General features: G+C 41.8%; 1 protein-coding gene across 1 annotated transcript in view; it reads right to left on the bottom strand.

Annotated features, from left to right (window-relative positions):
• The window catches only part of Top2a (DNA topoisomerase II alpha), a 30,973-nt gene extending 4,643 nt beyond the window's left edge, over positions 1-26,330 (bottom strand). The window contains exons 1-29 of the mRNA XM_032913131.1: positions 26,185-26,330; positions 24,980-25,132; positions 24,354-24,444; positions 23,389-23,452; positions 20,570-20,715; positions 19,001-19,098; positions 18,601-18,813; positions 17,501-17,674; positions 17,272-17,373; positions 17,011-17,148; positions 15,414-15,552; positions 12,978-13,135; positions 12,550-12,675; positions 12,138-12,248; positions 11,917-12,022; positions 11,723-11,832; positions 11,251-11,343; positions 9,679-9,793; positions 9,457-9,578; positions 8,862-9,010; positions 6,151-6,382; positions 5,863-5,997; positions 5,545-5,745; positions 4,851-5,046; positions 3,398-3,489; positions 2,830-2,991; positions 2,621-2,704; positions 870-1,052; positions 17-107 (exon numbers count right to left, since the gene is read on the bottom strand). Of these exons, the coding sequence (XP_032769022.1) occupies positions 17-107; positions 870-1,052; positions 2,621-2,704; positions 2,830-2,991; positions 3,398-3,489; positions 4,851-5,046; positions 5,545-5,745; positions 5,863-5,997; positions 6,151-6,382; positions 8,862-9,010; positions 9,457-9,578; positions 9,679-9,793; positions 11,251-11,343; positions 11,723-11,832; positions 11,917-12,022; positions 12,138-12,248; positions 12,550-12,675; positions 12,978-13,135; positions 15,414-15,552; positions 17,011-17,148; positions 17,272-17,373; positions 17,501-17,674; positions 18,601-18,813; positions 19,001-19,098; positions 20,570-20,715; positions 23,389-23,452; positions 24,354-24,444; positions 24,980-25,132; positions 26,185-26,205 (3,805 nt within the window). The 5' untranslated portion in view covers positions 26,206-26,330. The remainder of the gene's footprint in view (positions 1-16; positions 108-869; positions 1,053-2,620; positions 2,705-2,829; positions 2,992-3,397; positions 3,490-4,850; positions 5,047-5,544; positions 5,746-5,862; positions 5,998-6,150; positions 6,383-8,861; positions 9,011-9,456; positions 9,579-9,678; positions 9,794-11,250; positions 11,344-11,722; positions 11,833-11,916; positions 12,023-12,137; positions 12,249-12,549; positions 12,676-12,977; positions 13,136-15,413; positions 15,553-17,010; positions 17,149-17,271; positions 17,374-17,500; positions 17,675-18,600; positions 18,814-19,000; positions 19,099-20,569; positions 20,716-23,388; positions 23,453-24,353; positions 24,445-24,979; positions 25,133-26,184) is intronic.
• Positions 26,331-26,685: the final 355 nt, after the last annotated feature.

Genomic DNA, 26,685 nt, shown 5'->3' with positions numbered 1-26,685 from the left:
CTCAACACTACAATACCTGGCTCTCTCTTCTGCCTCTTCTCTAGTCTCTGCCGGAGGCCTCCTGGCTCGGCACCATCCTCAGCAGGGGTGCCCTCAACATTCTCGCTCTAAAAGATAGCAACATGCAAGGAATAAGGAAACTCAGCAAAACAGAACCACTCAACTTCTGTCTTACAATTTGGAATAATAAAGTCAAATATTCACATATATAGATGACAGAGACACAAATACAGTGAAAAAATAAGTCAGCCTTTAATCCCAGCACTTGGGTGTGGAGGGGGCAGAGTTCAAGGCCAGCCTGGTCTATCTCGTAAGCTCCAGGACAGTCAGAGCTATATAGTGAGGCTGTCTGGAAACAAAACAAAACCAACAAAAAGAAAAGAAGTCTTAATTAAAGGGCCAGAGAGATGGCTCAGTGGTTAAGATCACTGGCTACTCTTCCAGAGGACCAGGGTTCAGTTCCCAGCACCCACATGGAGGTTCACAACTGTCTGTACCTCTAGTTCCAAGGGATCCAATGTCATCTTCTGGTTTCTGTGGACAATGAACGTGGTGTAGGCAAATGTCCATAGACGTAAAATATTAAGAGATCCAAATACAGGTAAGTCATGATCTCTAATATTTAAGAATTAAAAAAATTGGGTGCTTGAAAAAGGAAAGCTAGTTGGACATAGGATAAATTTTCATCAGTAGGATTAGAAATTTATATATTATTTTTTCCATTGGAAAAAAAAATGGTATTTCACTTATTTATTTATGGTCAGATGCCAGCTCTCTTCATCCACCATGTGATCCCAGGGACTAAAACGTTGGTCATTCAAACCTATACCTGAGCCATCTGACTGGCCCTATTTTTAATTTGTTATTACCTTAATTTTCCTCCTGATTTTCTTCTCTGCCTCAGCTCTCATCTCCATAGTCACCTGCGGGATGACCCTTTTCCCCACAGGAGAAGGCAGGACTTCAGACATCTGCGCTTTCTTCCCCTTCGCTTTCACCCCCTTTCCAGGAAGTCCTACTTGTTCATCCTGTTTTTCCTTGGCTTCAACAACCTATGAGAGGGAAGAGTGAGAACAAATGTATACGTGGAGAAAATACAACACCTAAAAAGCATCAGTTGAGCAAACTTTAGAATTTTACAGTTGAGGTGATTCTGTGATCAGCCATGATGAAGACACAGTGTGGGCTTACTTTGAAAAAGCAGAAACAAAAGAATTGAGTGCCTATGCCTAACTTCATCACTTAACCTTTCTGAAACAAAGAGGAAGCTGTGCTATAAGGTAAACCATGCACACACACATATATCTGCAATATCCAGAAACAAAGTATTGTTTGGGGGATTTAAGTAACAAAGGACATTCGGTAACAGAGGGACCACCCCCAAAATGAACAATTCTACCCTTTCTTTTGTAAAAATATTAATTTTAGTTTATTTCTTGCCATCATTTGCTTCAGGCTGTTACTTAATAATGTTGTTTTTCCTTCTCTCTCTACAAGCACACACATTATCATTACTGATGTGTGTGTGCACGGTCACGGTCACACCACAGCAACCTTACAGAACCAGAGGAGCACTCTGCGCCTCCCCTGGGCTCTGGGGACTGAACTCTCTCTGTCGGGCGTTATTGGCTGAGCCACCTTGACTGCCCTCTCTGCTTCTGTCTCCAAGCTGTGCAGGAGGCCTCCAATCCCTGGTGTGCCACACCAGCCTAACGTGTGGTTCCCCTCTTCCGAGAGGGGTTCTCTGTATAGCCCCGGCTGCCTTGAACTCAGAGATCTGCCTGCCTCTGCATCCTGAGTGCTGGGATTAAAGGCTTGTACCACCCCAGCTAGGGTTCTTTTTTTTTTTTTTTTAAAGATTTATTCGTTTATTATATATGAGTACACTGTAGCTGTCTTCAGACACACCAGAAGAGGGCATCGGATCTCATTACAGATGGTTGTGAACCACCATGTGGTTGTTGGGAATTGAACTCAGGACCTCTGGAAGAGTAGTCGGGTGCTCTTAACCGCTGAGCCATCTCTCCAGCCCAGCCAGGGTTCTTTTATGTTCACTCACCATATGCTATGCCATTATTTTTTGTGCCACATTATTATTTTTTGAAGTGCAAAGCATAGAGGGCAAAGGTTTCTAAGTGTATGGAAAGTGCTCTATAATTGTATTACATCCTAGACCTTGGTTTTTGACACAGTCTTACTGTGTTATGGTTTAGTCTGGACTTGAACTCACTTGGTAGCCCAGGCTCCGCAGACTTGTGATGTCCCTGCCTTAGTCTGAGGGCTGTCTACATGGCTACCACAGTCAGCCTCTTCATTATTTTGTCATGTAGTCTCTCTTCCTATATTTTTTCTTTTATCCAATGGAACTTTCTTGATAAAAAGATAGGTTGCTCGTGCTGGAAGGATGGCTCGGTGGTTAGGAGCCCTTACTGCTGCAAAGACTGAGTTCTGTCCTTAGCACACACCCTGGGTGACTCACAACTGAAGCTCTGGGAGACTGGCACCTTGGCTTCTGTGGGCACCTGCACCTACTCCCCCTCCGCCCCCACATCCATAAGGAAAATAAGAAAGGGAATGTTGCTAGGCTGTAAATAGTAATACAGGCTTTATAAATGCAAACCTCCAGTTCTTCCACAAAAGCAGCCAGGTCTTCCTTCCACAAATCCGATGGAGTCTTTTTCTTTAATGTGTTGAGCTCTTGTTCCTTCATAAGATTACCAAAATATGGGGTTAGTAAATATGTACAAGGACCATTCGTTTTTAAACAGAACACCATTTTCCCATGAGAACGGAATTAAACACTGAGCACCCCTCCTACCAGCAGCTTACCTTCTCGTCCCTTTGCTTGCACAGCTCGTCCTTCTTCTCCTTGGTTAGATACCACAGGGGCATATCAAGAAGGTAGTTGAAGGTCGGTCCAGACTCCGCTGCAGGGCTGCTGCTTTCACCCTCGCTCTCTTCATTCTCTTCATTCTCCTCTTCTTCTGGGACCTGAAGGGTGAATTGCACACAGACTATGAAATACAGACACACAGCTTCCTATACTCTGAACTATGACCTCTAGAAATGCTAGAAAGTAAATTTTACTTTTTTTATTTTTAAGATTTATTTATTTATTATATATAAGTACACTGTCACTCTCTTCAGACACACCAGAAGGAGGGCGTCAGATCCCATTACAGATGGTTGTGAGCCACCATGTGGTTGTTGGGATTTGAACTCAGGACCTCTGGAAAAGCAGTCAGTGCTCTTAACCACTGAGCCACCACTCCAGCCCCAAATTTTACATGTTTTAACGAAGTATTTTTTCTACTTTCTTTCTGTGTGTGTCACAGCAGGATCGTAAGCAGGACGAGCACATGTGGAGCTGCAGGGCTGACAGAGAGGGAGGAAATACCTTCTGCTGAGCTTCTTTCCAGGCCTTCACAGGGTCGGAGTCATAGCCTCTCTGAATCAGAACTTTAATTAATTCTTTCTTAGGTTTATTTTCTATTTAAAAAGAGAGAAAGCTTTGAGTAAGATTTGGAAAAACAAGTTATTTTTACGTTAAGTCAAAAGATTAAAACTGGAAAATTAGAGCCAGGTGGTGGCAGCACTCAAATCTAATCCCAGCACCCAGGAGGCAGAGGCAGGAGGGTCTCTGAGTGGGGCCAGCCTTGTCTACAGAGTGAGTTCCAGGATAGCCAGGGTTACACAGGGAAACCCTGTCGTGAAAAACAAACCAACAATTCCCCTATCCCAACTCTCCTCCCTGCAAAACTATGTTTTGCCTACATTTTTGTGCAGAACAGACAAGTTTCTGTAAGCCAGGACAAAGGAATTACCGTGGGACAGTTCCAGTTAGACCATAGATGAGACAGTAATCTACATAATCTTAAAATAGAATGAAAACCTCCACTTCTGAAGAGCCTGGAACTCAATCATGTTTTCTGGCTTTTATTTCAACACTTCATCAGGCTAGGTTTTAGGGCAGTTTGCACAGAGCTTGAATCTCTTAATTACAGAAGCACGGGGCACGTCTGTTCCCTTTCTCTAGCAGTTCTCTCAGTGTCTGTTGCAGACCATCATGCTTTAAAGTCAGTCAAAATCACTAGCAATGTACCTATTGTGCATGTGTCTGTGTGGTGCCTATGCAGGCCATAAGAGGGCAGCAGCTCCCTTGGGACTGGAGTTATGGATGATAGCAAAACAACACGTGCTAGGAACTGAACTTGGGCTGTTTATAAATAAGAGCTGTAACCACTGAGCCATCTCTCCAACCCCTAATCTTCCTTCTTATATTCAGCTTCAGTCAAGACTCTTTCTACTCATTTAAACCCTGTTTAATTGCTTATGAAAGTTCTAGTAAAGCAAAAGATAAAACATCACGAAGATTTGCCATTTTCCAGTCTTCTGTGCTTATAAGGCATTTATAACCTTCCTTCATTTTAAGATCAAATCAGTGTCTCTTCTTGTGATCAATTTAGCTATACAAGGGGTCATGTGCTCGCTAGCCTTGATTCTCTGCCTCCCCCCGAGTGCTGGGATCACGGCATGCACTAACACATAAAGCTAATGCAGAGACTGGGGGTGGACCTAGGATCTGTGGATGTCAGGAAAGCATTCTACCACTTTGAGAGCTACACCCCAGCCCCACACAAGGTCTTTTAGTTCTCTAGATTTTGTGTAAACATTAACTGAGTATAGATTTCTTCAATGTTCAATCTAGGGGGATGAAGCTAATGCAGAATATAGGCTTAGCAAGTACAAGGCCCTGTATTTGAGTCCCAGTACCACTAAAGCTTTTCAAATAATAAACGATCCAGGAAGAGCGGTCCCCACCATTTAGATATTTATAGGTATTTACATACCAATGACTATTTTGCCATCTATTTTCTCTAATATAAAGCGAGCTTGATTATTCAGTTTAGAAGATTCTGCACCAAGCATTCCTAGAAGCCACTCTTTTCTTAATCCATAATATTTAAGCCTGAGCTCAAAGAAGTCTCTTAGAATATCCAACACAGTGTCATATTTCTTTAAGCAACCAACATGGTCAAAAAGCACCTGGAAGAGAAAAGCACATTAAATTAAACAATAAATTGGTTAACCCTCATAAAAGTTGCCTGATACACCCTTTAAAATTGTGATGTATAATTTTTAATTTACACAGATGTTTGTCTACATGTATATGTGCAGCTTATGCTTGTAGCACTATCCCATGAAGGCCAGAAGAGGACCTTGAATCACTTATGGCTGAGTCAGACAGTCGTGAACTGGTGTGAGTGCCGAGAACAGAACACAGGTCCAATGTACAAGTACTAAGTGCTCTTATGAGTACACTGTCACTGTCTTCAGACACCAGAAGAGGGCATCGGATCTTACAGAACCTCTGGAAGAAGAGTCAGTGCTCTCAATCATTGAGCCATCGCTCCAGCCTTTGTTTTTGAGACAGGGTCTGACTACATAGCCCAGGATAACCTTGGACTTCATAGGGATCTCCTGAGTGCTAGGATTATGATGATAATAGTTTTAAAGTATTATCTTTTACAAAATAAGACATACCATAGAGTTGCAAGTGAGACTAGTCTGGAGTTTGAAGACTTTGTGTAGTCCCACTCTCTCTGCCTCTGCCAATTTTTCTTCAGTCATCTTTATGACAAACTTCACAGTGGTATCTGTGTGGTATTCCCTATAGTCTGTTATTAGAGGGGGTGTCTTCTCAGTGCCATTCAACATAGGTTCTAGAACCTGTTCCTTATATGTCTAAAAAACAAAACCAAAAACCAAAACACAATAACCTTTGTTAAGGAGTCTCTTGAACAGTCAACAGCAAAAACAGTATCTTTCTCTTGAAAATCCAAGAATTCAATAGTTACTTACCTGGGTCCATGTTCTGATGGGAAGCTCAGTGATCTCAATGGTTGTGGAATTCAGAATAGCTACTTCTCCATTAATCACATACTGATTTGACGCCAGTTCTTCAATAGTACCTTTGTAATTCTTATAACTTGGGAGCTAAATTAATAACAAAGATTTCTAAATGTTATATCACAAATATGTTCGACAAACAAATCTAAACTAAGAAATAAATCTCGTACTTATACCCTCTCTTACTGTCCAATCTACTCAACTGTGCCTGAGGAGAAACAGTTAACCCAGAGCACTCACCATGGGCAGGGGCTCTTCTCCATCCAACAGCCGCCTGATATTATTTACGACTTCACGAACATCAAAGTTGGGGATTTTGCAGGACCACCCAGTACCAATTCCCTCGGCACCATTTATCAGCACCATGGGTATAATAGGGATGTACCATTCAGGCTCAACACGCTGGTTGTCGTCATACAGAAACCGTAATGTGTGATCATCTTTTGATGGAAACAACAACCGAGCCAAAGGGCTAAAGAAAGCAAAGAACATCATTTAGAAAATGGTCCTGACACTTTTCACTCAGTTGGGCGTGGTGACACAAGCCTGCACTCTCTGGGCAAAGGCCTCAGGCAGCTCTCTGACTTCTAGGCCAGGCGGGGTACATGGTGAGACCTTGCTTCAACAGCAAGCCTCTCAAGCTCAAGATTCAGTATAGGCAGGCAGATAATGAACATGTATTCTGTAGGGCAGAAGGCTAAAAAGGAAACTTAAATAATAGATTACTTAGGGTGCGAAGAAATGAGTGTTATAGTAACATGTCTATAACGCTGGACCTGAAGATGCAGTCAGACAATTTTGAGTTTGGGGCTTACCTTGGATATGTATCAAGACTGCTTCAAAAATCCCAAATTAAAACCAAACTAAATAAAGCAGGTGCTGGGGCTGGGTAGACAGCTCAGTCCATATGCTAGCACAAGGACATGAGTGTTAACCCCAGAACAACACACTCAGTTATAACCCTGGTGCTGGACAAGTGAAAACAGGTAGCCTAGCCAGCCCACCTTTTTCTAGGTCAGGAGAGGTGTTGCCTTAAAAAAAGAAAGGGGGCGGATGACACCCAAGGCTGCCCAGACATGCATGTATGGACACAAAAGAATGCTAAACTGGGTAAGAACTTACAAAACAGTGTCAAATTGAGGCATGCGCCCGTGGAAAGCTGGTACAAATGGATTTCTTCAGGCCCGGAGTTAGTTTAACCTGGGCGACATGAGTTTCTTCCGACCTCTCTTTTCTACCTCTCTCTGTGTATATATGTTGAGAAGGTGTGTATGTAATATGCATTATGTGCATGGAGAGTGTTAGTGTGGACGCACATGTGGAGGTACAAGGCAACCCTGGATGTCAGTCCTTGCTTCCACCTTTTTGAGACAGGGTCTTTCGTTGTTTGTTACTGTGAGGCCAGGTTACCTTGTTGTTGTCTCCTCACTCCACCTCAAGCTTACACAGACTCTACTGCCTCCACCTCCATAATGTCATCAGAGCACAGGATCAGAGACATGTGCCAACTACTGCACCCAGTTCTTATGTGGGTTTTGGGACTCCGAATGCAGGCACTTGCTTGTGAGGCAAGAGCATCCCTCACTGAGCCGTCTCTTGGTGAGACACTAACTGGGAAGATGGTGAGGTGAGTGCTTACTACTTATCCAGTGCAGAATCACAGCACTTGCTAATAAACTGAATACAATAGTAAGAAAGGGTCAGGGGTGACTTCAAGGTTTTAGCCTGAACAATTAGAAGGAGAACATGTTTTGTTTTGTTTTTTTAATAAGGACAATTCAGGATTTGAAAAACAAACAAACAAAACAAAAAACCCCAGGAAATGCTAGGTGTGGTGGCCCACACCTTTCCCACTGGGGAGTCAGAGGCAGCCCGGTCTCTGGTGAGTTCCGGTGCTACATAGTGAGACCTGATCTCAAACAAAAAAAGCAAAAGAATAAATGAATTTTGATTTTGAACTTTTTGTCTTTTGCATAAGGTCATATGTACATGTACATATGCACGTAAAGGTCAGAGATCAACTTTGGGTGCCATTCCTCAGGAGCCATCCACAGTTTTCTGAGCTGGGGACCGAACCCAGGGCCTTGCGCTTCCTAGGCAAGTGCTCTACCACTGAGCTAAATCCCCAACCCCTCAGTTTTCTGATTTTTGAGACAGCATCTCTTATTTGAGGCTCCATAATTAGCTTAGATGGATGCCTAGCAAACCCCAGGAACCTGCCTGTTTCCACCTTACCAGTGTAGGGATCGTAAGTTAATAATTATAAATTATGAAAAAAAATAGCACTTAGGAGGCAGATTTAGGTATATCTTTGTGAGTTCGATGCCAGCCTGGTCTTCAGGGTGAGTTCCAGGGCAGCCAGGGCTCTACAGAGAAACCCTGTCTCAAAAAGCAAACAAACAAACAAAGCAAAGAACAAAATGAGTGCTTTACATTCGTGTATGTCTGTGTACCATACGTGTGGCCTGGTGACCAAGGAGGCCAGTTGAGAGTGCCAGATCCCTTGGAAGTAAGTGGAGCGCAGACATCTGTGAGCCACCATGAGGAGCCTGGAGTCAAACTGGGTCTTCATAGAAGAGCAGCAAATGCTCTTAAATGCTGAGCCATCTCTCTGGCCCTTACACCTGACGCTTTCTTTAACAACATGAATTCTGAGTGTGAGCTCAGATCTGCATGTTTGCACAGCAGGCACTTTGCTGACTAAGCTAATCTTAGCCGAGGGTTTGGTTTTGGAGGATGTGTGTATGTATACATTTTTTTGGTTGGAAGTGGCTTTTTTAGATCAGTGTGATGAAGAAGTCCTTTCATAGGCCAGTGTTTAGTGTGGACAGTGGTCGACAACTGCTAAGTGTTGTTGCAAAGGTGAGGCTGAGGCTGAAAACTGACCATCCATAGCACTGACCTTTTTATCCTTTGGTTGCATATTGCTTCCAGGCACTAAAGCAACTCACCTGAGCATTGTAAAGATGTACCTAGGGCTGGCTGAGTCCTTGCCACCATGCAGCCTGGTACCAAACTGACCAATAGGCTGTAAAAGGTTCAAATTATTGCTACCCACAAAATTCTGAGCCAAATTGATAATGGTCATCATCAGCGACATCTGTGGAGGGAAAAGAACAATCATTGCTCTGATCCAAAGAGGGACACAAACCTGTGTCTGTGTACGTCTTCACTACCTCGACTCAGTCATGCAATCTTCTAAGGTTGTGAGGGTTAGATGCTTAGTGATCTTTTCAAGATGGATAGATGGCAGAAAGGGCACAAAACATAAGACTTCAAGGTGTCTAAACTTTTACATCACACAGGAATACTAAATCTTACTAAAAACCTATGAACATAACTTGGCCTATCCTAGTGGAATGTTATTTCTAGAAATAGAACTGTTGGTCAGAGGGTAATCACATTTTAGTTTTGACAGGTTTTACAAGCTGTTGTCTACTATGGACAGAGAGAGCAGCTTACACTTGTACCAACTGTGTTTCCAGAATAACTTTCAATTATCCCTGCTCTAAGACATGGTGGAAGTGTTAAAGACTGTGCATTTACCTCACCATGGTGATAAGAGGACATTTCTGCCACTGACCCAGCTAACTGGGCAACTTTCACCTCTCGCTTGTCATTCCGTTTGAAACAAGTAAACAAAACCTTTCTCTGACCTGGTTTCAAACCTTTAAAATGAAAGAACAATCATTAGCATTTTCAATTTAGTAATTTCTGGGCATAAATCACCATTTCATGGTAAAAACAGTCTAACCCACTGGCACTTACCATCTACCATAGATGGGATAGATCTTTCATTATCAGAGTTTGAAAAGAGGATAAGTTCCTTGTTAATGAAGTCATTATAGGTCAGGTACATAGTGGTTTGTCCATACAAGTAATCCTAAGGGACCAAAGACAGCATTACAGGGTCTGCTTGGAAATAAACTGCTGGTCTTACCAACACTTAGTACAACACTAAAAACACTCAGAACTATCACTTCTTCACTCCTTAAAAAACCCTAAGTGAGCTGGCAAGAGACCACTGAAGACCAGTGTTCTGCAGCAGGGACAACTGCAGTAGGTGGTCTGAGGTCTTCTCTAGACCTGTCTGTTTAGCTAGCTGTCCATAATTTTTTTTTCTTTCATTAGAGACTAGAATCCCTGTAACCACATATTTCTTCCTTCTTCATTTGATGTTTGAGCATTCTTGACAACTCCTTTTCAAAATGCTGGCAGAATTTGTTAGAACTTAGTTTAAATCCTGCCTGTACAGAAGTAAGTGAATTCCTCCAGAAAATACTCAAAACACCAAGCACAAACTGAGAGAAGCCATCTAAGTTGATGCTTCCTTCTGTCTTTTTGTAATTGAGAACATTCTGTCTTTAAAATATCTCCTGTGTTTCTGTCTTAATTGATTTGGATTCTATTCAGTATATTGTATGAATTAATTTCATTTGTCCATTTATACTATACATATTCTTCATTGCAATAATAAATATTCCACAATTAAAACAAAAACAAAACCAATCGGTGAGCCAGAAAGTGGTGGCACACACCTTTAATCCCAGTGCTCGGGAGGCAGAGGGCAGGTAGAGATCTCTTCTCTGTGAGTTCAAGGGCAGCCTGATCTACAGAGCAAGTTTTACAACAGCCGAGGACAAACAGAGAAAAACAAAGAGACAATCACAAAAGGAAATCAACAGGTGGATGATGTTGCTGCTGCCTAACACCATGGTGTGTAAAACACTGAAGCTCTTTTGTAGGGGAAGTGGAGTGATACTAAGAATTAAACTCAAGGCCCAGGCAAGCACTTGATCTCAGCTGTAGCTCCAGCCCTTAAATTTTTTTTTTTTACTTATTCTCTAGCCCAGCCTGGCCTGGCTGCTTGTCATATAAATACTTCGTATTACACACAAGGGCACACACTTGCAGGTGCCTGACCACATGGTAACTGTTTATAGCAGCATCAGCATAAACTTGCCTCTTAACTTCAAGACATTTAAGGAGGTGGTCAGGCGTATGATCCAAATACTGGGAAGTAGAGGCAGGAGGATCTGTGTGAATTCAAAGCCAGCCTGGTCTACAAAACAAATTCCAGGCCAGCCAGGGCTACTCAGAGAAACCCTGTCTGGAAAAAAAAAAAACAAAAAACAAAAAAATCCAAACAAACAAACAAACAAAAGAACCCCCAAAACCCAAACTTTTTCAATGCTATCATAATCTCATAGGACCAGTGTTATATACTATAGTTATTACAAATTTTTTACTGAAACTGTTTAGTAATTTTAACTTGGTGTAACACCAATTCTAAAGTCAATTAAAATAGCATATTTTATGGGATATATTTAAAGCTCTTACCTCAGGAAGGCCAAGTAACTTCCGTTGTCTTCTATCTTCCATGAAATTAGTTAACCATTCCTTTCGATCATCGACCTGTTTTTTACTAAAGGCCTACAGATTAGAAGGTAGAAAAGATGTCACTGGTACTTACTGGTTCCATCTTTTTTTAAATTTATTTATGTATATGAGCACACTGTCACTGTCCTCAGACACACCAGAAGAGGGCATCAGATCTCATTACAGATGGTTGTGAGCCACCGTGTGGTTGTTGGGAACTGAACTCAGGACCTCTGGAAGAGCAGTCAGTGCTCTTAACCTCTGAGCCATCTCTCCAGCCCTCAAAAAACAGTTTATTTCATAAAAAACTCTTCTAGGGTTAACTGCTAAAATTTAGCACACACCCTCTTCTGGGAGCTAAGCACTGTAACCGAGCACACTGATAGTGACTTCTGGAGGCAGAATGGACAGGGACAGTCTGACTCCAACTCACCAGGCTGATTGCAGCATCGTCTTCAGGGCCAGAGTATTTGAACTGAATACGATGTCGTTTCATATTTGCAAAATACTCCTTAGCTTCCTTTGATGTGCTCGTGCCCAAACCTACAGAGACAAACAAAACAGGTCAGTTCCCCACGTAGCCCTACAGACAAAACTGAGAATTTCTACGTAGGTTTCATCACAAACCTTTGTAGTATTTGACTTTCCATTTTTTATGATTTGGATTTGCACTCTTCCATTCTTCAAACTCGGGAAGGCTGTAGAATGCTATTTCTTGCTTGTTTTTAGACACCTGTGGTAAAGAGCACATCTGTCATTGCAGGCTCCCTACATAACGTAGCCAGTTACAGGTACACCCAGCATTGAGCATGGCCTTAGAGTCTTTTTGCATCCTTGAACATTCATACCTTTACAATAGGAGTGATAAATTCTTCTAGAAAACGATGTCGCAGAAGAGATGGCCAATTGTGATGGATAAAATTGATCAGCAAGCCTTTGATGTGGGAACCATCTTGGTCCTACAAATATTTGAAAAGCCAAAACACAAAGAACTATTTAGAAATAAAATTACCACCGATAGGCAACTTTACAAAAATTCTTCTATGCAAATTAAAAACAAAGCCTATTTAAAAGTAAATTCACTTGTTCTGTACATATGTTTACTAGAGATAATGGACAAAGTTTCTAGAAACATCTTTTTGTGGCAGGAAGTAGAGCAATAGTAACACCTGCTTTAGTCCCAGTCATTCTGTGGGCTGTAGGAGCTGGAGAGCTGAGCCCACACATTTGACAGCAGTTTAAAAATCTGACATAACTGACCTGATCTGTCATAATCATGATCTTCCCATAACGAAGAGTTTTCAATGAATCTTCATCCTCATAGTTTTTCTTGTACTGAAGCCCCACAATCTTGATGATATTGTTAATTTCAGCATTTTCCATGATCTGAAAAGAATAAAGAGATATAATCATAGGTTTTGCTTGAGTGTTTATAAGCCTCTATATTTTGAATCATTATTTACACTTTAGTAAATCAGGTCTATTAAGACGCCAGTGAGTGAGGAAGCAAAATACAAGCATGGAGTCCTGCATTATAAACGAGACGTAGATCCCCTTCCCTTCCCTCCCCCAGCCCCTCTGCAGTACTGGGGATTAAACACAGGGCCTTGTGCATTCCAGACAAGTGCTGTACCAGAGCTGCACTCTCAGCCCTAGGTTCAGATTCTGAAAATAGTATAACCACTTACCTGTTTATGAGAAGCTTCTCGCACATTGAGTATCTTTCCTCTGAGAGGGAACACCCCATATTTGTCTCTTCCAACCACTCCAAGTCCTGAGACTGCCAGAGTTTTGGCTGAGTCCCCTTCAGTCAGGATAAGTGTGCATTCAGCAGAGTTTCGGCTCCCTAAAATAAAACATACAAATTAATTTTAGCACATTTAACTCAATTTAAAGCATAATCATTTAAATATACTGTCAATAAACTATAATAAAGCAGATAATGTGGGAACCTGAACTTGTATCCTCTCTAAGAGCATCAAGTATTCTTATTTATTTATTTTTATATGAGTACAGTATAGCCATCTGCAGACATACCCGAAGAAGGCATGGATCCTATTACAGATGGTTGTGAGCTACCACGTGGTTGCTGGGATTTGAACTCAGGACCTCTGGAAGAGCAGTCAGTGCTCTTAACCTCTGAGCCATCTCTCAAGCTCAAGTATTTTTTTTTTTTTTCTTATCTTTTTTTCGGAGCTGGGGACCGAATCCAGGGCCTTGCGCTTGCTAGGCAAGCGCTCTATAACTGAGCTAAATCCCCAACCCCAAGCCCAAGTATTCTTTTTTTTTTTTTTTTTTTTTTTGGGGCTGGGGACCCAACCAGGGCCTTTGCGTTTGCTAGACGCCCAAGTATTCTTAACTGCTGAACTAACTCTCCACCACACTCCCTCATACTCATTTCTTTTCCAGTTAAGGATCATAAGTAAATTAATACAGTAGTACACCTTACCTATGGTGTGCTTTAAAAACATATTTCTATTATTTTGGACTCTATGTCTGTGAGGTTCATTTGTGTGACTGCAGGTACCTGCAGAGGTCAGAGGCATTGGATTCCCCTGGTGCTGGAGTTACAGGAAGCTGTGAGTCATCCAACATAAGCACTGGGAACCCATCCTGGCTCCCCCGTAACACTAGTACAGGCTTTTTAAAGCTGAACTATCTCTCTAGGCCTTATGGTTTTACTTTTCCACATTTCCAATTAACAATAGCCTGAGAATATTAAGGGAAAATTCATACCCAATTATGACAGCTCACGCCTGTAAGCCTAGAACTTTAGAAAATAAGATCATGAATTCAAAACCAGCCTGAGTTTTCTAATACAACTTTGCCTCAAAAACCCTAAAACAGAGCCAGCCCTTGTCTCCAAAGACAGCCTGGGACCCAATGGTAAAAGAAGAAAAACCATTTGCAAGCTGTCCTGACCTTTGCACGTGTGCTATAGCACACACACATTTCCAAAGGTTCAAGAAAAGACAATTCATTAGGTTTCTCTGATGTTTCCAAACTTCATGCAATTCTGCCTGGAACATCAGTTATTACTTTCTCAAAGTGCTCATACACTATTTGTCTGTTAGTCACTTAGTAGATCTCTCAGCTGTCAGATCATTTTTCTTGGCACCACAGTACTTGAATATGAATTCAAATAATCATTAATAGTAAATAAACATAACGTCACATTGCTTGTCATTCATCTCTCTCATCATGTGGCTGGCCTAGAACACATTGCATAAGCTAGGCTGGCCTTGATCAGAGACCTGCCTGGCTATGTTGGGGATACAAGCAAGCAATACCATATATGAACTTACTCATCTCTCTTACAATAGAACATTCCCCAGAATGCATAAATAAGGTGAGTGCAGCAAAGTGACATAGTTATTATAGTGTACATTGCTTTAACTGTTCTATCAGCTACAATCACTGTGATTTTATCATAAGTATAAGAATTCCAGGGGGTTGGGGATTTAGCTCAGTGGTAGAGCGCAAGGCCCTGGGTTCAGTCCCCCGCCCCGGAAAAAAAAAAAAAAAAAGAAAGAAAGAAAAAGAATTCCAGGGGTTGTATCTGGAACTCACTGAGGCTTTAAGAAAACATCCCCATACAAATAATGGAGTATTGTAAACCCCCAACTCCCAAGACAGGGTTTCTTTGTGTAGCCCTGGCTGTCCTAGAATTCATTCTGTAGACCAGGCTGGCCTTGAACTCAGAGATCCACCTGTCTCTGCATCCCAAGTGCTAGGATTAAAGGCGAGAGCCACCATTCCCAGGTTTAACATCATAATCTATTAGACCAATGCCTCATAATAATTATGCTGCTGTTGGATAGTCATTTCATATCATATTATAAATACTTGTTAGGTAGATCACCACTTTCATCTCAATATTATTTAAAATGCCACAAATTTAAAATAACCTAAATATTCAATAAGAAATTGTTTAATTTTTTTTTTTTTTTTTTTTGGAGCTGGGGACCGAAACCCAGGGCCTTGCGCTTCCTAGGCAAGCGCTCTCTAACCACTGAGCTAAATCCCCAACCCCTATTGTTTAATTTTTTAAAGAGAGCTATTGTGCTGGCTATTGTGAGTGTGGGTGTGCTGCTATCACTGAAAGAGACATGTGAGGTGTGTACCTGCGTCATTGGCGTCATCAAGTTTGGGGATTCCCTTGATCCTGTTATGTTTTACAGCTGAACACTTCTTGTTTAATTGGATTTGGGCCTTAAACTTCACCCAGTTTAGTATGCTTTCCACAATACCACAACCAATTGCCTTCAAAACAAAAACATTCGCATTAGGAAAGGAAGACTCAGTCAAATATAGAATACAAGTTGGGTATGTTGGCATAAACCACTGATCCTAGCATTTGGCTGGTAGAGGCAGGTGGATTTCTGTGAGTTTAAGACCAGCCACCATTATCTAATGAGATATTTAAAAAACAACCAACACCACAAAGCAAAACAAAACTTGAAAAACTTGCAACATTTCTAGACTGGGTGTGGTGTGTGTGCCATAGTGACCCTGGATCTCTCCATGTTAGCTGTTATCAGTAAGGAGGCTGGTGCTTCGGCTCAGTGTTTTTAATGAACTTATGCTGTGCCTGGCACTGAGCAACTTGTTGGTGATACAGTGGTCAAAATTAGGACAAGAGATAGCTTGTGGACAGAAGTATAATGGCTTATTGTATAGATCCCAAGTAAATACCAGAGAGGTATGGCAGGCTACCTCTGATCCCAGCCTGGGAGAGTGAGACTAGACATTGGCCAGTTCTAAGTTGGATTGAGAGACCTGCCTCATTGAATTCAGGGGAAGAGTGATCCAGAATAATCCTCAAGTTCAACCCAGGCAGGCGTCCACATCCATGCACATCTCTCACACATATGTATGTGCCTAAAGAATCAAACCATGAACACACATATGCACACTACATGCATATAAAACAGAAAAGCAAACAAGCCATATTTGTGTCTTCATGTAGTTGAAAGTATAACATGGAAGACAGAAATAAGAAGTTACAAGTGGCGCATGCCTTTAACCCCAGCACCCAGGAGCCAAGAGGCAGGAAGACTTCTGTGAGTACGAGGCCAGTCCCTGGCCTACAGAGCAAGTTTCAGAACAGTCAAGGCTACACAGAGAAACCCTGCCTCTGGGTGCGGTGGTGGGGAGAACAAAACAATAAAAAATACATTTACGCTTTTAAACTAACAGTTTTGTTTGGTGGAGAGCAGGGTTCCTTTTAAGAGGATGAGTATTGGATAACTAGTTCAATTTGTGTTTTGGGGGAATACAGACAAGTCAAGGGTAAGACAGCACCTGGGTAAGACTGGTGAGCCTGTCAGATCAGGGCTAGGCATAGAGGTGTACTGCTTAACTCCAGCACTACTGGGGTACAAGGTAGGAGGACTTTGAGTTAAGAGTCCAGCATGGGCTACAAAGCTAGACCCTGTGATTTGACTATGACCGGGAAGTGTGAGCTGAATTAACCCAGAGCAACACTAACTGGACAAGCTTGCATCAGGAGTAGGGTGTTGTGACAGTGTGACAGGCTTCGTCACATGTCCCTGTTTGGAGGAAAAGTTACTATGGTCACAGTGTCTCTTCACACAGTAGAAGCCAAACTAAGGCAGAAGTTCTGAAGAGGCACAGCTCAGCAGGCAATCTTTGCTTCTGCAGAGTGGAGGATAATGAAAAATAAGACTTCTCTATTTTAATTTCCATGTAGGTACTCACAGCTTTGATGAATTTTTCACTTAATTGACAAGTTGATCCAAAGCTCTTGGCTTGTAAAGTCATGTTTTCTTTTGTTTGAGAGTCAAAGGTTGGGTTTTCAATTAAGGCATTTACAAAAATCCACATGTGATTCTTCACCTGTAGTGAAAGATGATATGTCACGGAAATGTCTTTATGTCCTGCTGTACTTAAAGCAAATGTTCTATACCCCAGCGCTTCATCTTCCTGATTCTAGAACAGGGGAGTTGACAAGCTGCATACCTGATGGGCCTTCACTGCAACACCTCCCTTGTTCTTCTTTTTTACCACATCAACGAGTTTACTCACAATCTGATCAGCTACATAATCGACATGTCTGCCACCCTAAAGAAAAAATATCATTTTAAAACTCCTCCAGATTATAACTGTAAACATAACTTAGACAAAGGTCTAAACCCACTTCCACTTTACATTATATAGTAAAAACCTAGTAAGAATTCTCAGAACTCACCTTAGAAGTAGCGATGCTGTTGACGAAGCTAATCTGCTGAAAGCCTTTCTCGCTCATTGTTAAGCACACTTCCCACCGGGGATTTACTTGTTCATGCACCACCTTCAGTGCGTTCCCAGTTTCATCAACCTTATCCTTCAAATACATATCCACATAACTACGGAACCCTTTGACCTGGAGAGGAATTAAAGAAGGGCGTGCTAAAATAATGGGAAACTTAAACAATGGAAAATAAAATCAACAATAAACTGTGAGAGGGCTGAAGAGATGTTGTTCCTCTTGAGCAGCACCAGCATTTATGTCTCAGCACCCATACAGAAGTCCACAACTATCTTTAACTTCAGTTTCAAGAGATCTGATGACCTCTTCTGACCTTCTTGGGCACCAAGTATTCTCATGGGATGCATATGCATATGTGCAAATAAGACATTCACACATATAAAATAAATGTTTAAAATAAAAAAATGAGGATTGTAATTTTTTTATTTTGAAACTTTAGCTTATGTACATGTGAAAGAGGAGGGAGAGAAGAGGGATGTGCCGTGGCAGTATGCACAGAGGTGCAGAAATGTCAGGACTCAGTCACTCCTACCCATATGTGTTCCAGAGAATGGAACTCAGGTGGTCAGGCTCAACCGCTGGGATCCATATGGTAGAAGAGAACTGATTGCACAGAACAGTCCCCTGACCTCCAAACACCCCTGTGGCATGTAGTATGTGTTATCACATGCACACACAAATAAATGTATAAAAAAGTCTCATGTGTGCACACACGTTGCACACATACTTACACAGGCCAGGCAAAAGCCCACATGCATAAAAAACTTACAAGGACTTAGAAGGCCAGCCTGATCTACATAGTGGAATTCTAGGCCAGCCAGAGCTACACAGTGGCATCCTGTCTCAAAAAAAAAAGAAACAATAGTTTCTTTCTCTAAGCTTAAAATTAGATAATTCTTATAAATTGTGCTAGTCTAGTCTTTTCTTTCAGGAACTTATCTGAGAAGTAGTAAGAAAAATGAGGGTGGAAAACAAATTGTGCAGTTGACGATAATGATCAGGAATTCCTTTGCAGCCTGCATTCCCAGGAAAATACTCACTGGCAGCCTATTTCCATTAAGAAAGACTTTGACATCTTTGGTGGAACCAGCAATATCGTACGCTCTTCTGACCATCAGTGCGACAATATCTTTGTCCAGGCTTTGCATTTTAAACTTCGATAAGTCAGGCTGGAAGGTAATACACGTGTAATCCTCTCCGCTAAAGGGCTTGAGCTCCATGTCACCAGCTCTCCCCATGTTATCCATCCATGTCTATGGCAGTAAAGAAAAGGAACGAGGAAAAAGCGATTCAGTTCACAACCTAGAGGCAAACAATGTAAGTGTACAGCTGGAAAGTAATTTTATGTAGTTTAAAAATTGTTCAATTTAGCCGAACATTAGTGATGCTATAAATGACTGGTCTGCAATTTAGCAAATCACAAGATACCTATTTACTTACCTGTTTGAACATTTTCTTGTATTCTCTACTGGCTGTTTCCACAGTAAATTTGGTGCTGAATATGTTACACAGTTTAGCTCCATAGCCATTTCGACCACCTGGGCAAGTAAATATATAACACTATTACTCAACTAAATTCCTTTTCTTATGGTTATTTTCTTTTTGAATACTAGAAGGGGAACACCGCCTTGCCCATAGCAGCCAGCAATCTACTACTGAGCACACACAGCTTTAGTATTTTGAGGTGAATGAGAGAGAGAGAGAGAGAGAGAGAGAGAGAGAGTGTGTGTGTGTGTGTGTGTGTGTGTGTGTGTGTGTGTGTGTGCGCGCGTGCACATTGGGGTTTTGCCTGCATGTGCGGAACCCAGAAAGGGTGTCTGCTCTGCTAGGCCTGGAATCGCACATGGTTGTGAAGCACCATCTGGGTACTGTAATTGGACCTGGCAAATGCATTTCTCCAAGTTTTCTTTATTGCTCATAGAAGTTATTAAATACAGTTTACCTTATTTACTAATCAATTTCCTCCTTTCTCTCCCCCCTTTCCCTTTGTTTTTAGAGACAGAGTTTCTTCTGTATAGCCCTGTCTTAAGACTCGCTCTATAGACCAGGTTGGCTTCTCACAGAGCCACCTGCCTCTGCCTCCCAGTGCTGGGATTAAATGTGTGCATCACCGAGCTTAGCCTTCTCATTCTGAGTCAGTCACATAAAGTGGTGGTACACCTCTTTAATCTCAGCAGTTGGGAGACAGAGGCAGGAACATCTCTGTGAGTAGATTTCCTCCTGTTTCTCTATCTCCTTGTGATGGTGTGTATATGCTTGGCCCAGGGAATGGCACTATTAGGAGGTGTGGCCTTGTTGGAGTAGGTGTGTCAATGTGGGCGTGGGCTTTCTTTCACAACCTTGCCCTAACTGCCTGGAAGCAAGTCTTCCTCTAGAGGCCTTCAGATGAAGATGTAGAACTCTCAGCTCTTCCTGCACCATGCCTGCCTGGATGCTGCTATGCTCCCATCTTGATGATAATGGACTGAATCTCTGAACCTGTATGTTAGCCCTAATTAAATGTTGTCCTTATAAGAGTTGCCTTGGTCATGGTGTCTGTTCACAGCAGTAAAACCCTAAGACATTCGTCTTTTTCCTTTGGTTTTTCAAGACGGGGTTTCTTTATGTAGCCCTGGCTGTCTTGACACCAAGACCAGCCTGATCTACATAGTAGATTTCTAGGCCAGCCAGAGCCACACAGTGAGCCTTTGCTTCCAGATACTATATCCAGCTTATTCCCATATTGAAATTTGTATTAAACTTTAATTGTATGCATATTTTACCTGTATGTATGTCAGTGCACCATGTATGCATGGTCTCACAGAGGTTAGAAGAGGCCATCTAATATAGTTACAAGTCTTAGATGCTCACAGTTAAACTTGGGTCCTCTCAGAGAGGAGTCAATTCTCTTAATCAATAAGCCATCTCTCTAGTCCCCTAATTCCATATTATTAATCCTCATACCGCAGACAGTGATTTAAAAGATGTGTCTTTCCCAGCCACAAGCATTCTTTTCTAGCAGTAGTCTACCTGTCACTTTCTTCTCATCATCATCGTAGTTACTGGAGGTCAGGAGCTGCCCAAATATGAGAGCTGGGACATACATTTTCTCCACTTTGTGTTCAACAACAGGAATTCCTTTTCCATTATTCCATATACTAATTAAATTATTTTCTCTGAGAAAAGATAGAAAATTTTATTATACAACAAATGTTAAATTAATGCTTAACATTGAAAAATAAACTACATAAATCTACAAGTGTATTTCATTGTGACTCCCTCTGAAGCTACTCGCTAGCATGGTCAGCCTTTTCCACCAGGCAGGGTTGGGAATAGAAACCTTTTCCAACACCTGGATAGACACTGATAATGCTGAAAAAACATGAAATTTAAAAATACTAGGATAAACAAAAGAAAATTAGTTATGCTAACAGAAAGAAAGAAAATCAGGAAATAATACCATTTTCAAGAGGATCATCTGTGTGTTCGTACTTCCTTTAGTGTTCCCACCCAATAAAGCACACTGAAAAGCATTAAAAAGGAAAAATATTACCCATAATAAACAAACTTCCCTGCTCACTAGCAAAATGTTGACGGTCACTCAGACTTTTTTTTTAATTGTCTACAGGTGTGTGTACCTATTTGCACATAAGTGCAAGAGCTTGCATAGCTTAGAGGCATTGGACTCCCCCGTCACCCCAGTGTGGGTGCTGGCAACCAAACTCAGGTACCTATACAAGAATACCAAGTTCTCAAAACTGACCCATGTTCCCAGCTCAGTTACTAGGACTTTTATCTTATTTTGGGTTAATTCTCAGAATACTGGTTTAATATTATTAAAAAAGTTAAAAAACTTATCAGCTCAGTGGTTAAAACTCTTCCAGAGGTTCAATTCAACAACCACATGGTGGCTCACAACCATCTGTAAGGAGATCCGAAAATGCCCTCTTCTGGTGCATCTGAAGACAGCTTCAGTGTCTTATATATAATAAATGAATAAATAAATCTTTAAAAAAAAAAAAAAAAACTAGGTCAACATTCCTGAAAAGATCATTATCAAGTCCTTAAGTGCACTCAAGTACTTGGTCATCAATAACATACCCCTTCCAGGAGCCTTAAACAGTTTACATCACATGGATCAGGGTAATAAAAAATGTGAATCAGGCACACTCGCATTTAAAACCAGAAATATAAACCCAAATTATTCTCCACTACCAGCTGCTGGCTTGCTGTTTCAATAGCATCATCAAAAAGGAAATAACAGTAACAAAAACCCCAAATCCTTCTAGACTTTCAGATGACTAGAATAATTATTGCAAATGTTAGCTGACATCCTGCCCTGTCTCAACCATGACTGCATGGTTAAGCATAATGTCTATAAATTATTTTGAAATGGTTCAGAGCAACTATGGAAATTTGTTTTGTTTTGAGACAGGGTCTCACCACGAAATTCTAGGTGGCCTGGTATGCACAGATATCTGTCTCTGCCTCTTCCTGAAGGGATGAAGTGTATATGCCACCCACCACATCTGGTAAGCTTTTTGGTTTTGTAGTCCTGGGTCTGGACTACACACATGCTACCACCCAGCTACACTCAGTCCTTTTTCCCCCCCAAAGATTTATTTATTATGTATAGTGCTCTGCATCCGTGTATGCCTGCAGGCCAGAAGAGGGCACCAGATCTCATTATTGGATCATTAGCCACCATGTGGTTGCTGGGGATTGAACTCAGGACCTGTGGAAGAGAAAAGTCAGTGCTCTTAACTGCTGAGCCATCTCTCCAGCCCTCTCGGTCCTTTAATTTAACACTTTTTGTTTGGGACATTTTTGGGACATGGTCTCAATACATTGCTCAGGCTGGCTTTCAGCTTGTCACGTTCCTGCCTCACCCTCCCAAGCAGTTGGGATTACAGCCTCTACCACCAGACCCAACTAGAAACTGTTGACGGCATTAGGTGCTCACAGTTAATCACAGTGCTTGAGAGGCACAGGCAGGTGGGTCCCTGAGTTTGGCCAGCACACTGAAGTTATATAGCAAGGTCCACACTAGCTAGAGCCACACACTGAGACCCCCATCCACCAACTAAAACAAGCAAGCAAAAAACACCAAAGGAAAAAACCAAAACTACCGATACATATTAGTTTTAATTGTTGGGTACCCACAGACTACTCATTTTAGAATCCTGTCTTTCTGTACTAATTCAAACTTTTTTCTTTTCTTTTCTTTCTTTTTTCTTTTTTTTTTTTGAGACAAGATTGTTCTGTGTAGCCCTGACTTTCCTGGACTCTCTTTGTAGAACAAGTTGGCCTTGAATTCAGAGATCAGTCTGCCTCTGTCTCCCAAAACTGCTAAGATTAAAAGTGTGTGCTACCACGACCAGCAGGAAATCTCCATTTTATATTTTTGGTTGTAAGCCTTTAACGGCTGAGCCATCTCTCCAGCCTGAAACCTTAATTTTTTTTTTTTTAAGATTTATTTATTTATTTACTATATATAAGTACACTGTAGCTGTCTTCAGACACACCAGAGGAGGGCATCAGATTCCATTACAGATGGTTGTGAGCCACCATGTGGTTGCTGGGGATTGAACTCAGGACCTCTGGAAGAGCAGTCAGTGCTCTAACCTCTGAGCCATCTCTCCAGCCCCTGAAACATTAATTTTTTTTTTTTTTTTGGTTCTTTTTTTCGGAGCTGGGGATCGAACCCAGGGCCTTGCCCTTCCTAGGCAAGCGCTCTACCACTGAGCTAAATCCCCAACCCCCTGAAACATTAATTTTAAAGAAGCTATCTTCACGGTAATCAAAGCAAGCACAAGAATAGGAGCGCTAGCACAGACAGCTTCACTTACGCATCAATTGTGACTCTAATGCAAGACATTTTTGGGTCCCTTTGTTTGTTATCAGCAGCATTAACTGTAAGAAAATAAAATACACACTTAGAAGGCATTAAAGTGCTTTACAACACACTAGGTCTATAATAAAGAAAAACACATTCTAAGTAACAAAAAAAAAACAAAAAACCCCAACAAAAATTAGTTTACAGCAGTTTTTTTTTTTTTTTTTATTTTTATTCCAGTACTGTATTCAGATACACCAGAAGAGGGCATCGGATCTCTTTACAGATGGTTGTGAGCCACCAGGTTTGGAATTGAACTCATGACCTCTGAGACAGTCGGGTGCTCTTAACCACTGAGCCATCTCTCCAGCCCCCGTTTACAGCAGTTTTTATTGAGACAGAATCACACGCATCTCGTGCTGACTTTGAACTTGCTACGTGGTGAAGAATAACCTTGAACTTTTGAGTTTTCTGCATCTTTCTCCTGGGCATTAGAATTAACACCTCGCTGCTTTAGTATACCAATCTCTGTTCATAGTACTACTTTCAGAGAAAAACTTAACTTTCTGGACTTTATTTGGATTATCTTTTTTTTTTTTTGTCTGTTTTCCTTTTTGGCGGTAGGGTCTAAGTGCCTTTAATTCACTACTTAGATCAGTCGACTTTATTCTTTTTTTTTTTTCTTTTCTTTTTTTTTTTTTTTTCGGAGCTGGAGACCAAACCCAGGGCCTTGCGCTTGGCAAGCGCTCTACCACTGAGCTAAATCCCCAACCCTCAAGCCAATTTTAAATGCAGACATTTGCCCACCTGTACCCCAAAGTGATTAAAGACGTGACTGCCACAGGCAGCCTGACTGCCTCACTTTTGACCACTAATTACCTGAAATGACAGGAGCAGGGGCTATGTCTACAGAAGGTTTGGTATGCATGATACCTAGGAACTTAACCAGGAGATCTTTATATAAAAATATTTACTTACCTAGAATTTCATCAAAGATTTTATACAAACCAGGAACAAAAGTGACTTCCCTGTAGTTAATACCAACATCTTCATCGTAAACCCACATTTGCTAGAAAAGGCAAAGAAAGTTATTTTTATTTATTTATTGTTTTGTCATTAATACTCTTGCTTTTTTTTTTTTTTTTTTTTTTTGGAGCTGGGGACCGAACCCAGGGCCTTGCACTTGCTAGGCAAGCGCTCTACCACTGAGCTAAATCCCCAACCCCAATACTTTGCTTTTTCTGAGACAGTGTCTCACTAGTTTTATTTATTTATTTATTGTTTTGACATTAATATTCTTGCCTTTTCTGAGACAGTGTCTCACTACGTAGCACTGACTGGCCAGAGACTGGCTACACAGACCAGGCTGGCCTCAAACTCAAGAGATCCATGTGCCTCTGACTCCTGAGTGCTGAGATTAAAGGCCTGCCCAATACATCCAGGAGTAAAGTCTTCTAGAATAAATGTTGAAACACACACACAGAGTCCGTATCTGCATCAATGAAGGATCAGTTCCAGTGATGCCAAGTAAAGTAAGAAACATTAACCTGACACAGTATGCCGTGTAACAATAGAGCAAGTGCACTTAGCTAGTTTGGTTTTACCTGGGTCACTAACTCCACAGAGCCAATGTAGGTATCTGGGCGGAGCAGTATATGTTCCAGTTGTGTTTTTTTCTGATAGATTCTTTCAACGGACAGTCTTTTCTTGCCATCTTCATTCTTCTTTTTGTTGAGTAGCATATTTTCATTTACAGGCTAGTCATTAGGGGAAGCAAAAATAAACTGATTTTTACAACCTTATCAGAAGTGGCCAACAAAGTATCTGCAGTTATGATAAAGTCAATACACTGCATCACAATCTGTCCTCTGCTTGTAGGTACCGGGAGAGTTTGCATAGTTTCGAACAAACAATTCAATTAAAATCCTTGGAACTAGGTTCTGTGGTTTGTGTATGTGTGGTGCTGGGGATGGAACGCAAGGCCTTCCTTGCATGCACGTGCTTGGCAAATGCTCTGACCACTGAGCAAATTCCCCAGACCTGCTTTTCAAAACCCCCTGTTGCTGTTTCTGAGATAGTGTCTCATTAGTTAGCTTAAGCCATCCTCCTGCCTCAGTCTCTGGAGCAGATGCCATTCCAGGCCTGCCCCACTAGGTCTGGCAACAGGTGCCCGTTTAAAACAGTATTTTATTTCAGCCAAGTATGGAAATTTCTGCCTTGGATAATATTTTTACGTCATCGATAAACTGCACTCAACTTCTTTCATCTAATGGAAAAATGTTTACAGAGTGCCCACACAGTCTCGTGCAGATTGCAGATGGTGGTGTTATCCAGCCATAGTAGTTGGGATGCTAGGGATGCAAACCCTTGGCCACATTCACATCCTGAAACTGGACTTTTTTGAGCCACTCGGTCGGCCAGCTCCTCAGTGGGAACTGTCATGCTCTGCACCTTCCGTGATGAGTTATTCAAATCAACCAGGGAAGGAAAGTGGGCCATCGAATTTAACTATAAGCCGGTTGGAAGTCACCCTAGGGCCATTAGAATACAGACCGATCACAGGACCAGTTGAACCTGCCCCCACCAACAATAAAAACACGACACTCAAGAAGCCAGATTAGATTATAGATATCATTTCGTAAAGAGCTTCACCCTGTCCATGACCCCTCAAGGCCCAGAAGATGGAGTTGACCAGATCCTAGCCGGTCGCCGGCCAGCCCTCGGCCCAGGAGCCTCAACTTTCATCACCCGCCATGAACGCAGAGGCCGCGTAAAGGCTCTACCACCCGGTCCCATCCGCGAGCTGTACCTGCAGCGGTGACAACTCCATGGTGACCGTCCTGAAGGGGCTCGAGAATCCTAAAAGCGACAAAATCAGTGAGAAACGCTAGGCGACCGGCGACTTGGGCGCTTCTCCACAGACGTGCGTCGGTTAGGAGAGCTTCCCTAGTTTCATTTGAACATTCATCTAGCCCGCCCAAATCAGAGGAACCAATCACCGACTCGCTCTCATTTGCTCTTTTACAGCAATCAATCGCAGACGGTCTTTTACTCACAAAGGTCTTTTACTCAACAGGCGGCCTTTTCGAATGAACCAATTAGGTAAAGGGAGGCGGGAGAAACCGCAAGATGGACCAATAGCTATTGTAACTGTGACTGACAGGAAATCTGACCAATGAGGAGGGTCTTTGTGCTCTGAGAGATACTCTGAAGAGAGAAGGCTTTTTGGAAGTGCAAAGCGGTTGACTAAACTGTCTTCCTGAATAAAACTAGAACACGGATGCACATTCTTTGTTTCAGATTCGTTGAT

The sequence above is a fragment of the Rattus rattus genome, chromosome 9 (genome assembly GCF_011064425.1).
Source record: "Rattus rattus isolate New Zealand chromosome 9, Rrattus_CSIRO_v1, whole genome shotgun sequence".
Classification (NCBI taxonomy): Eukaryota; Metazoa; Chordata; class Mammalia; order Rodentia; family Muridae; genus Rattus; species Rattus rattus.
This window is presented reverse-complemented; position numbering and strand designations above follow the sequence as displayed.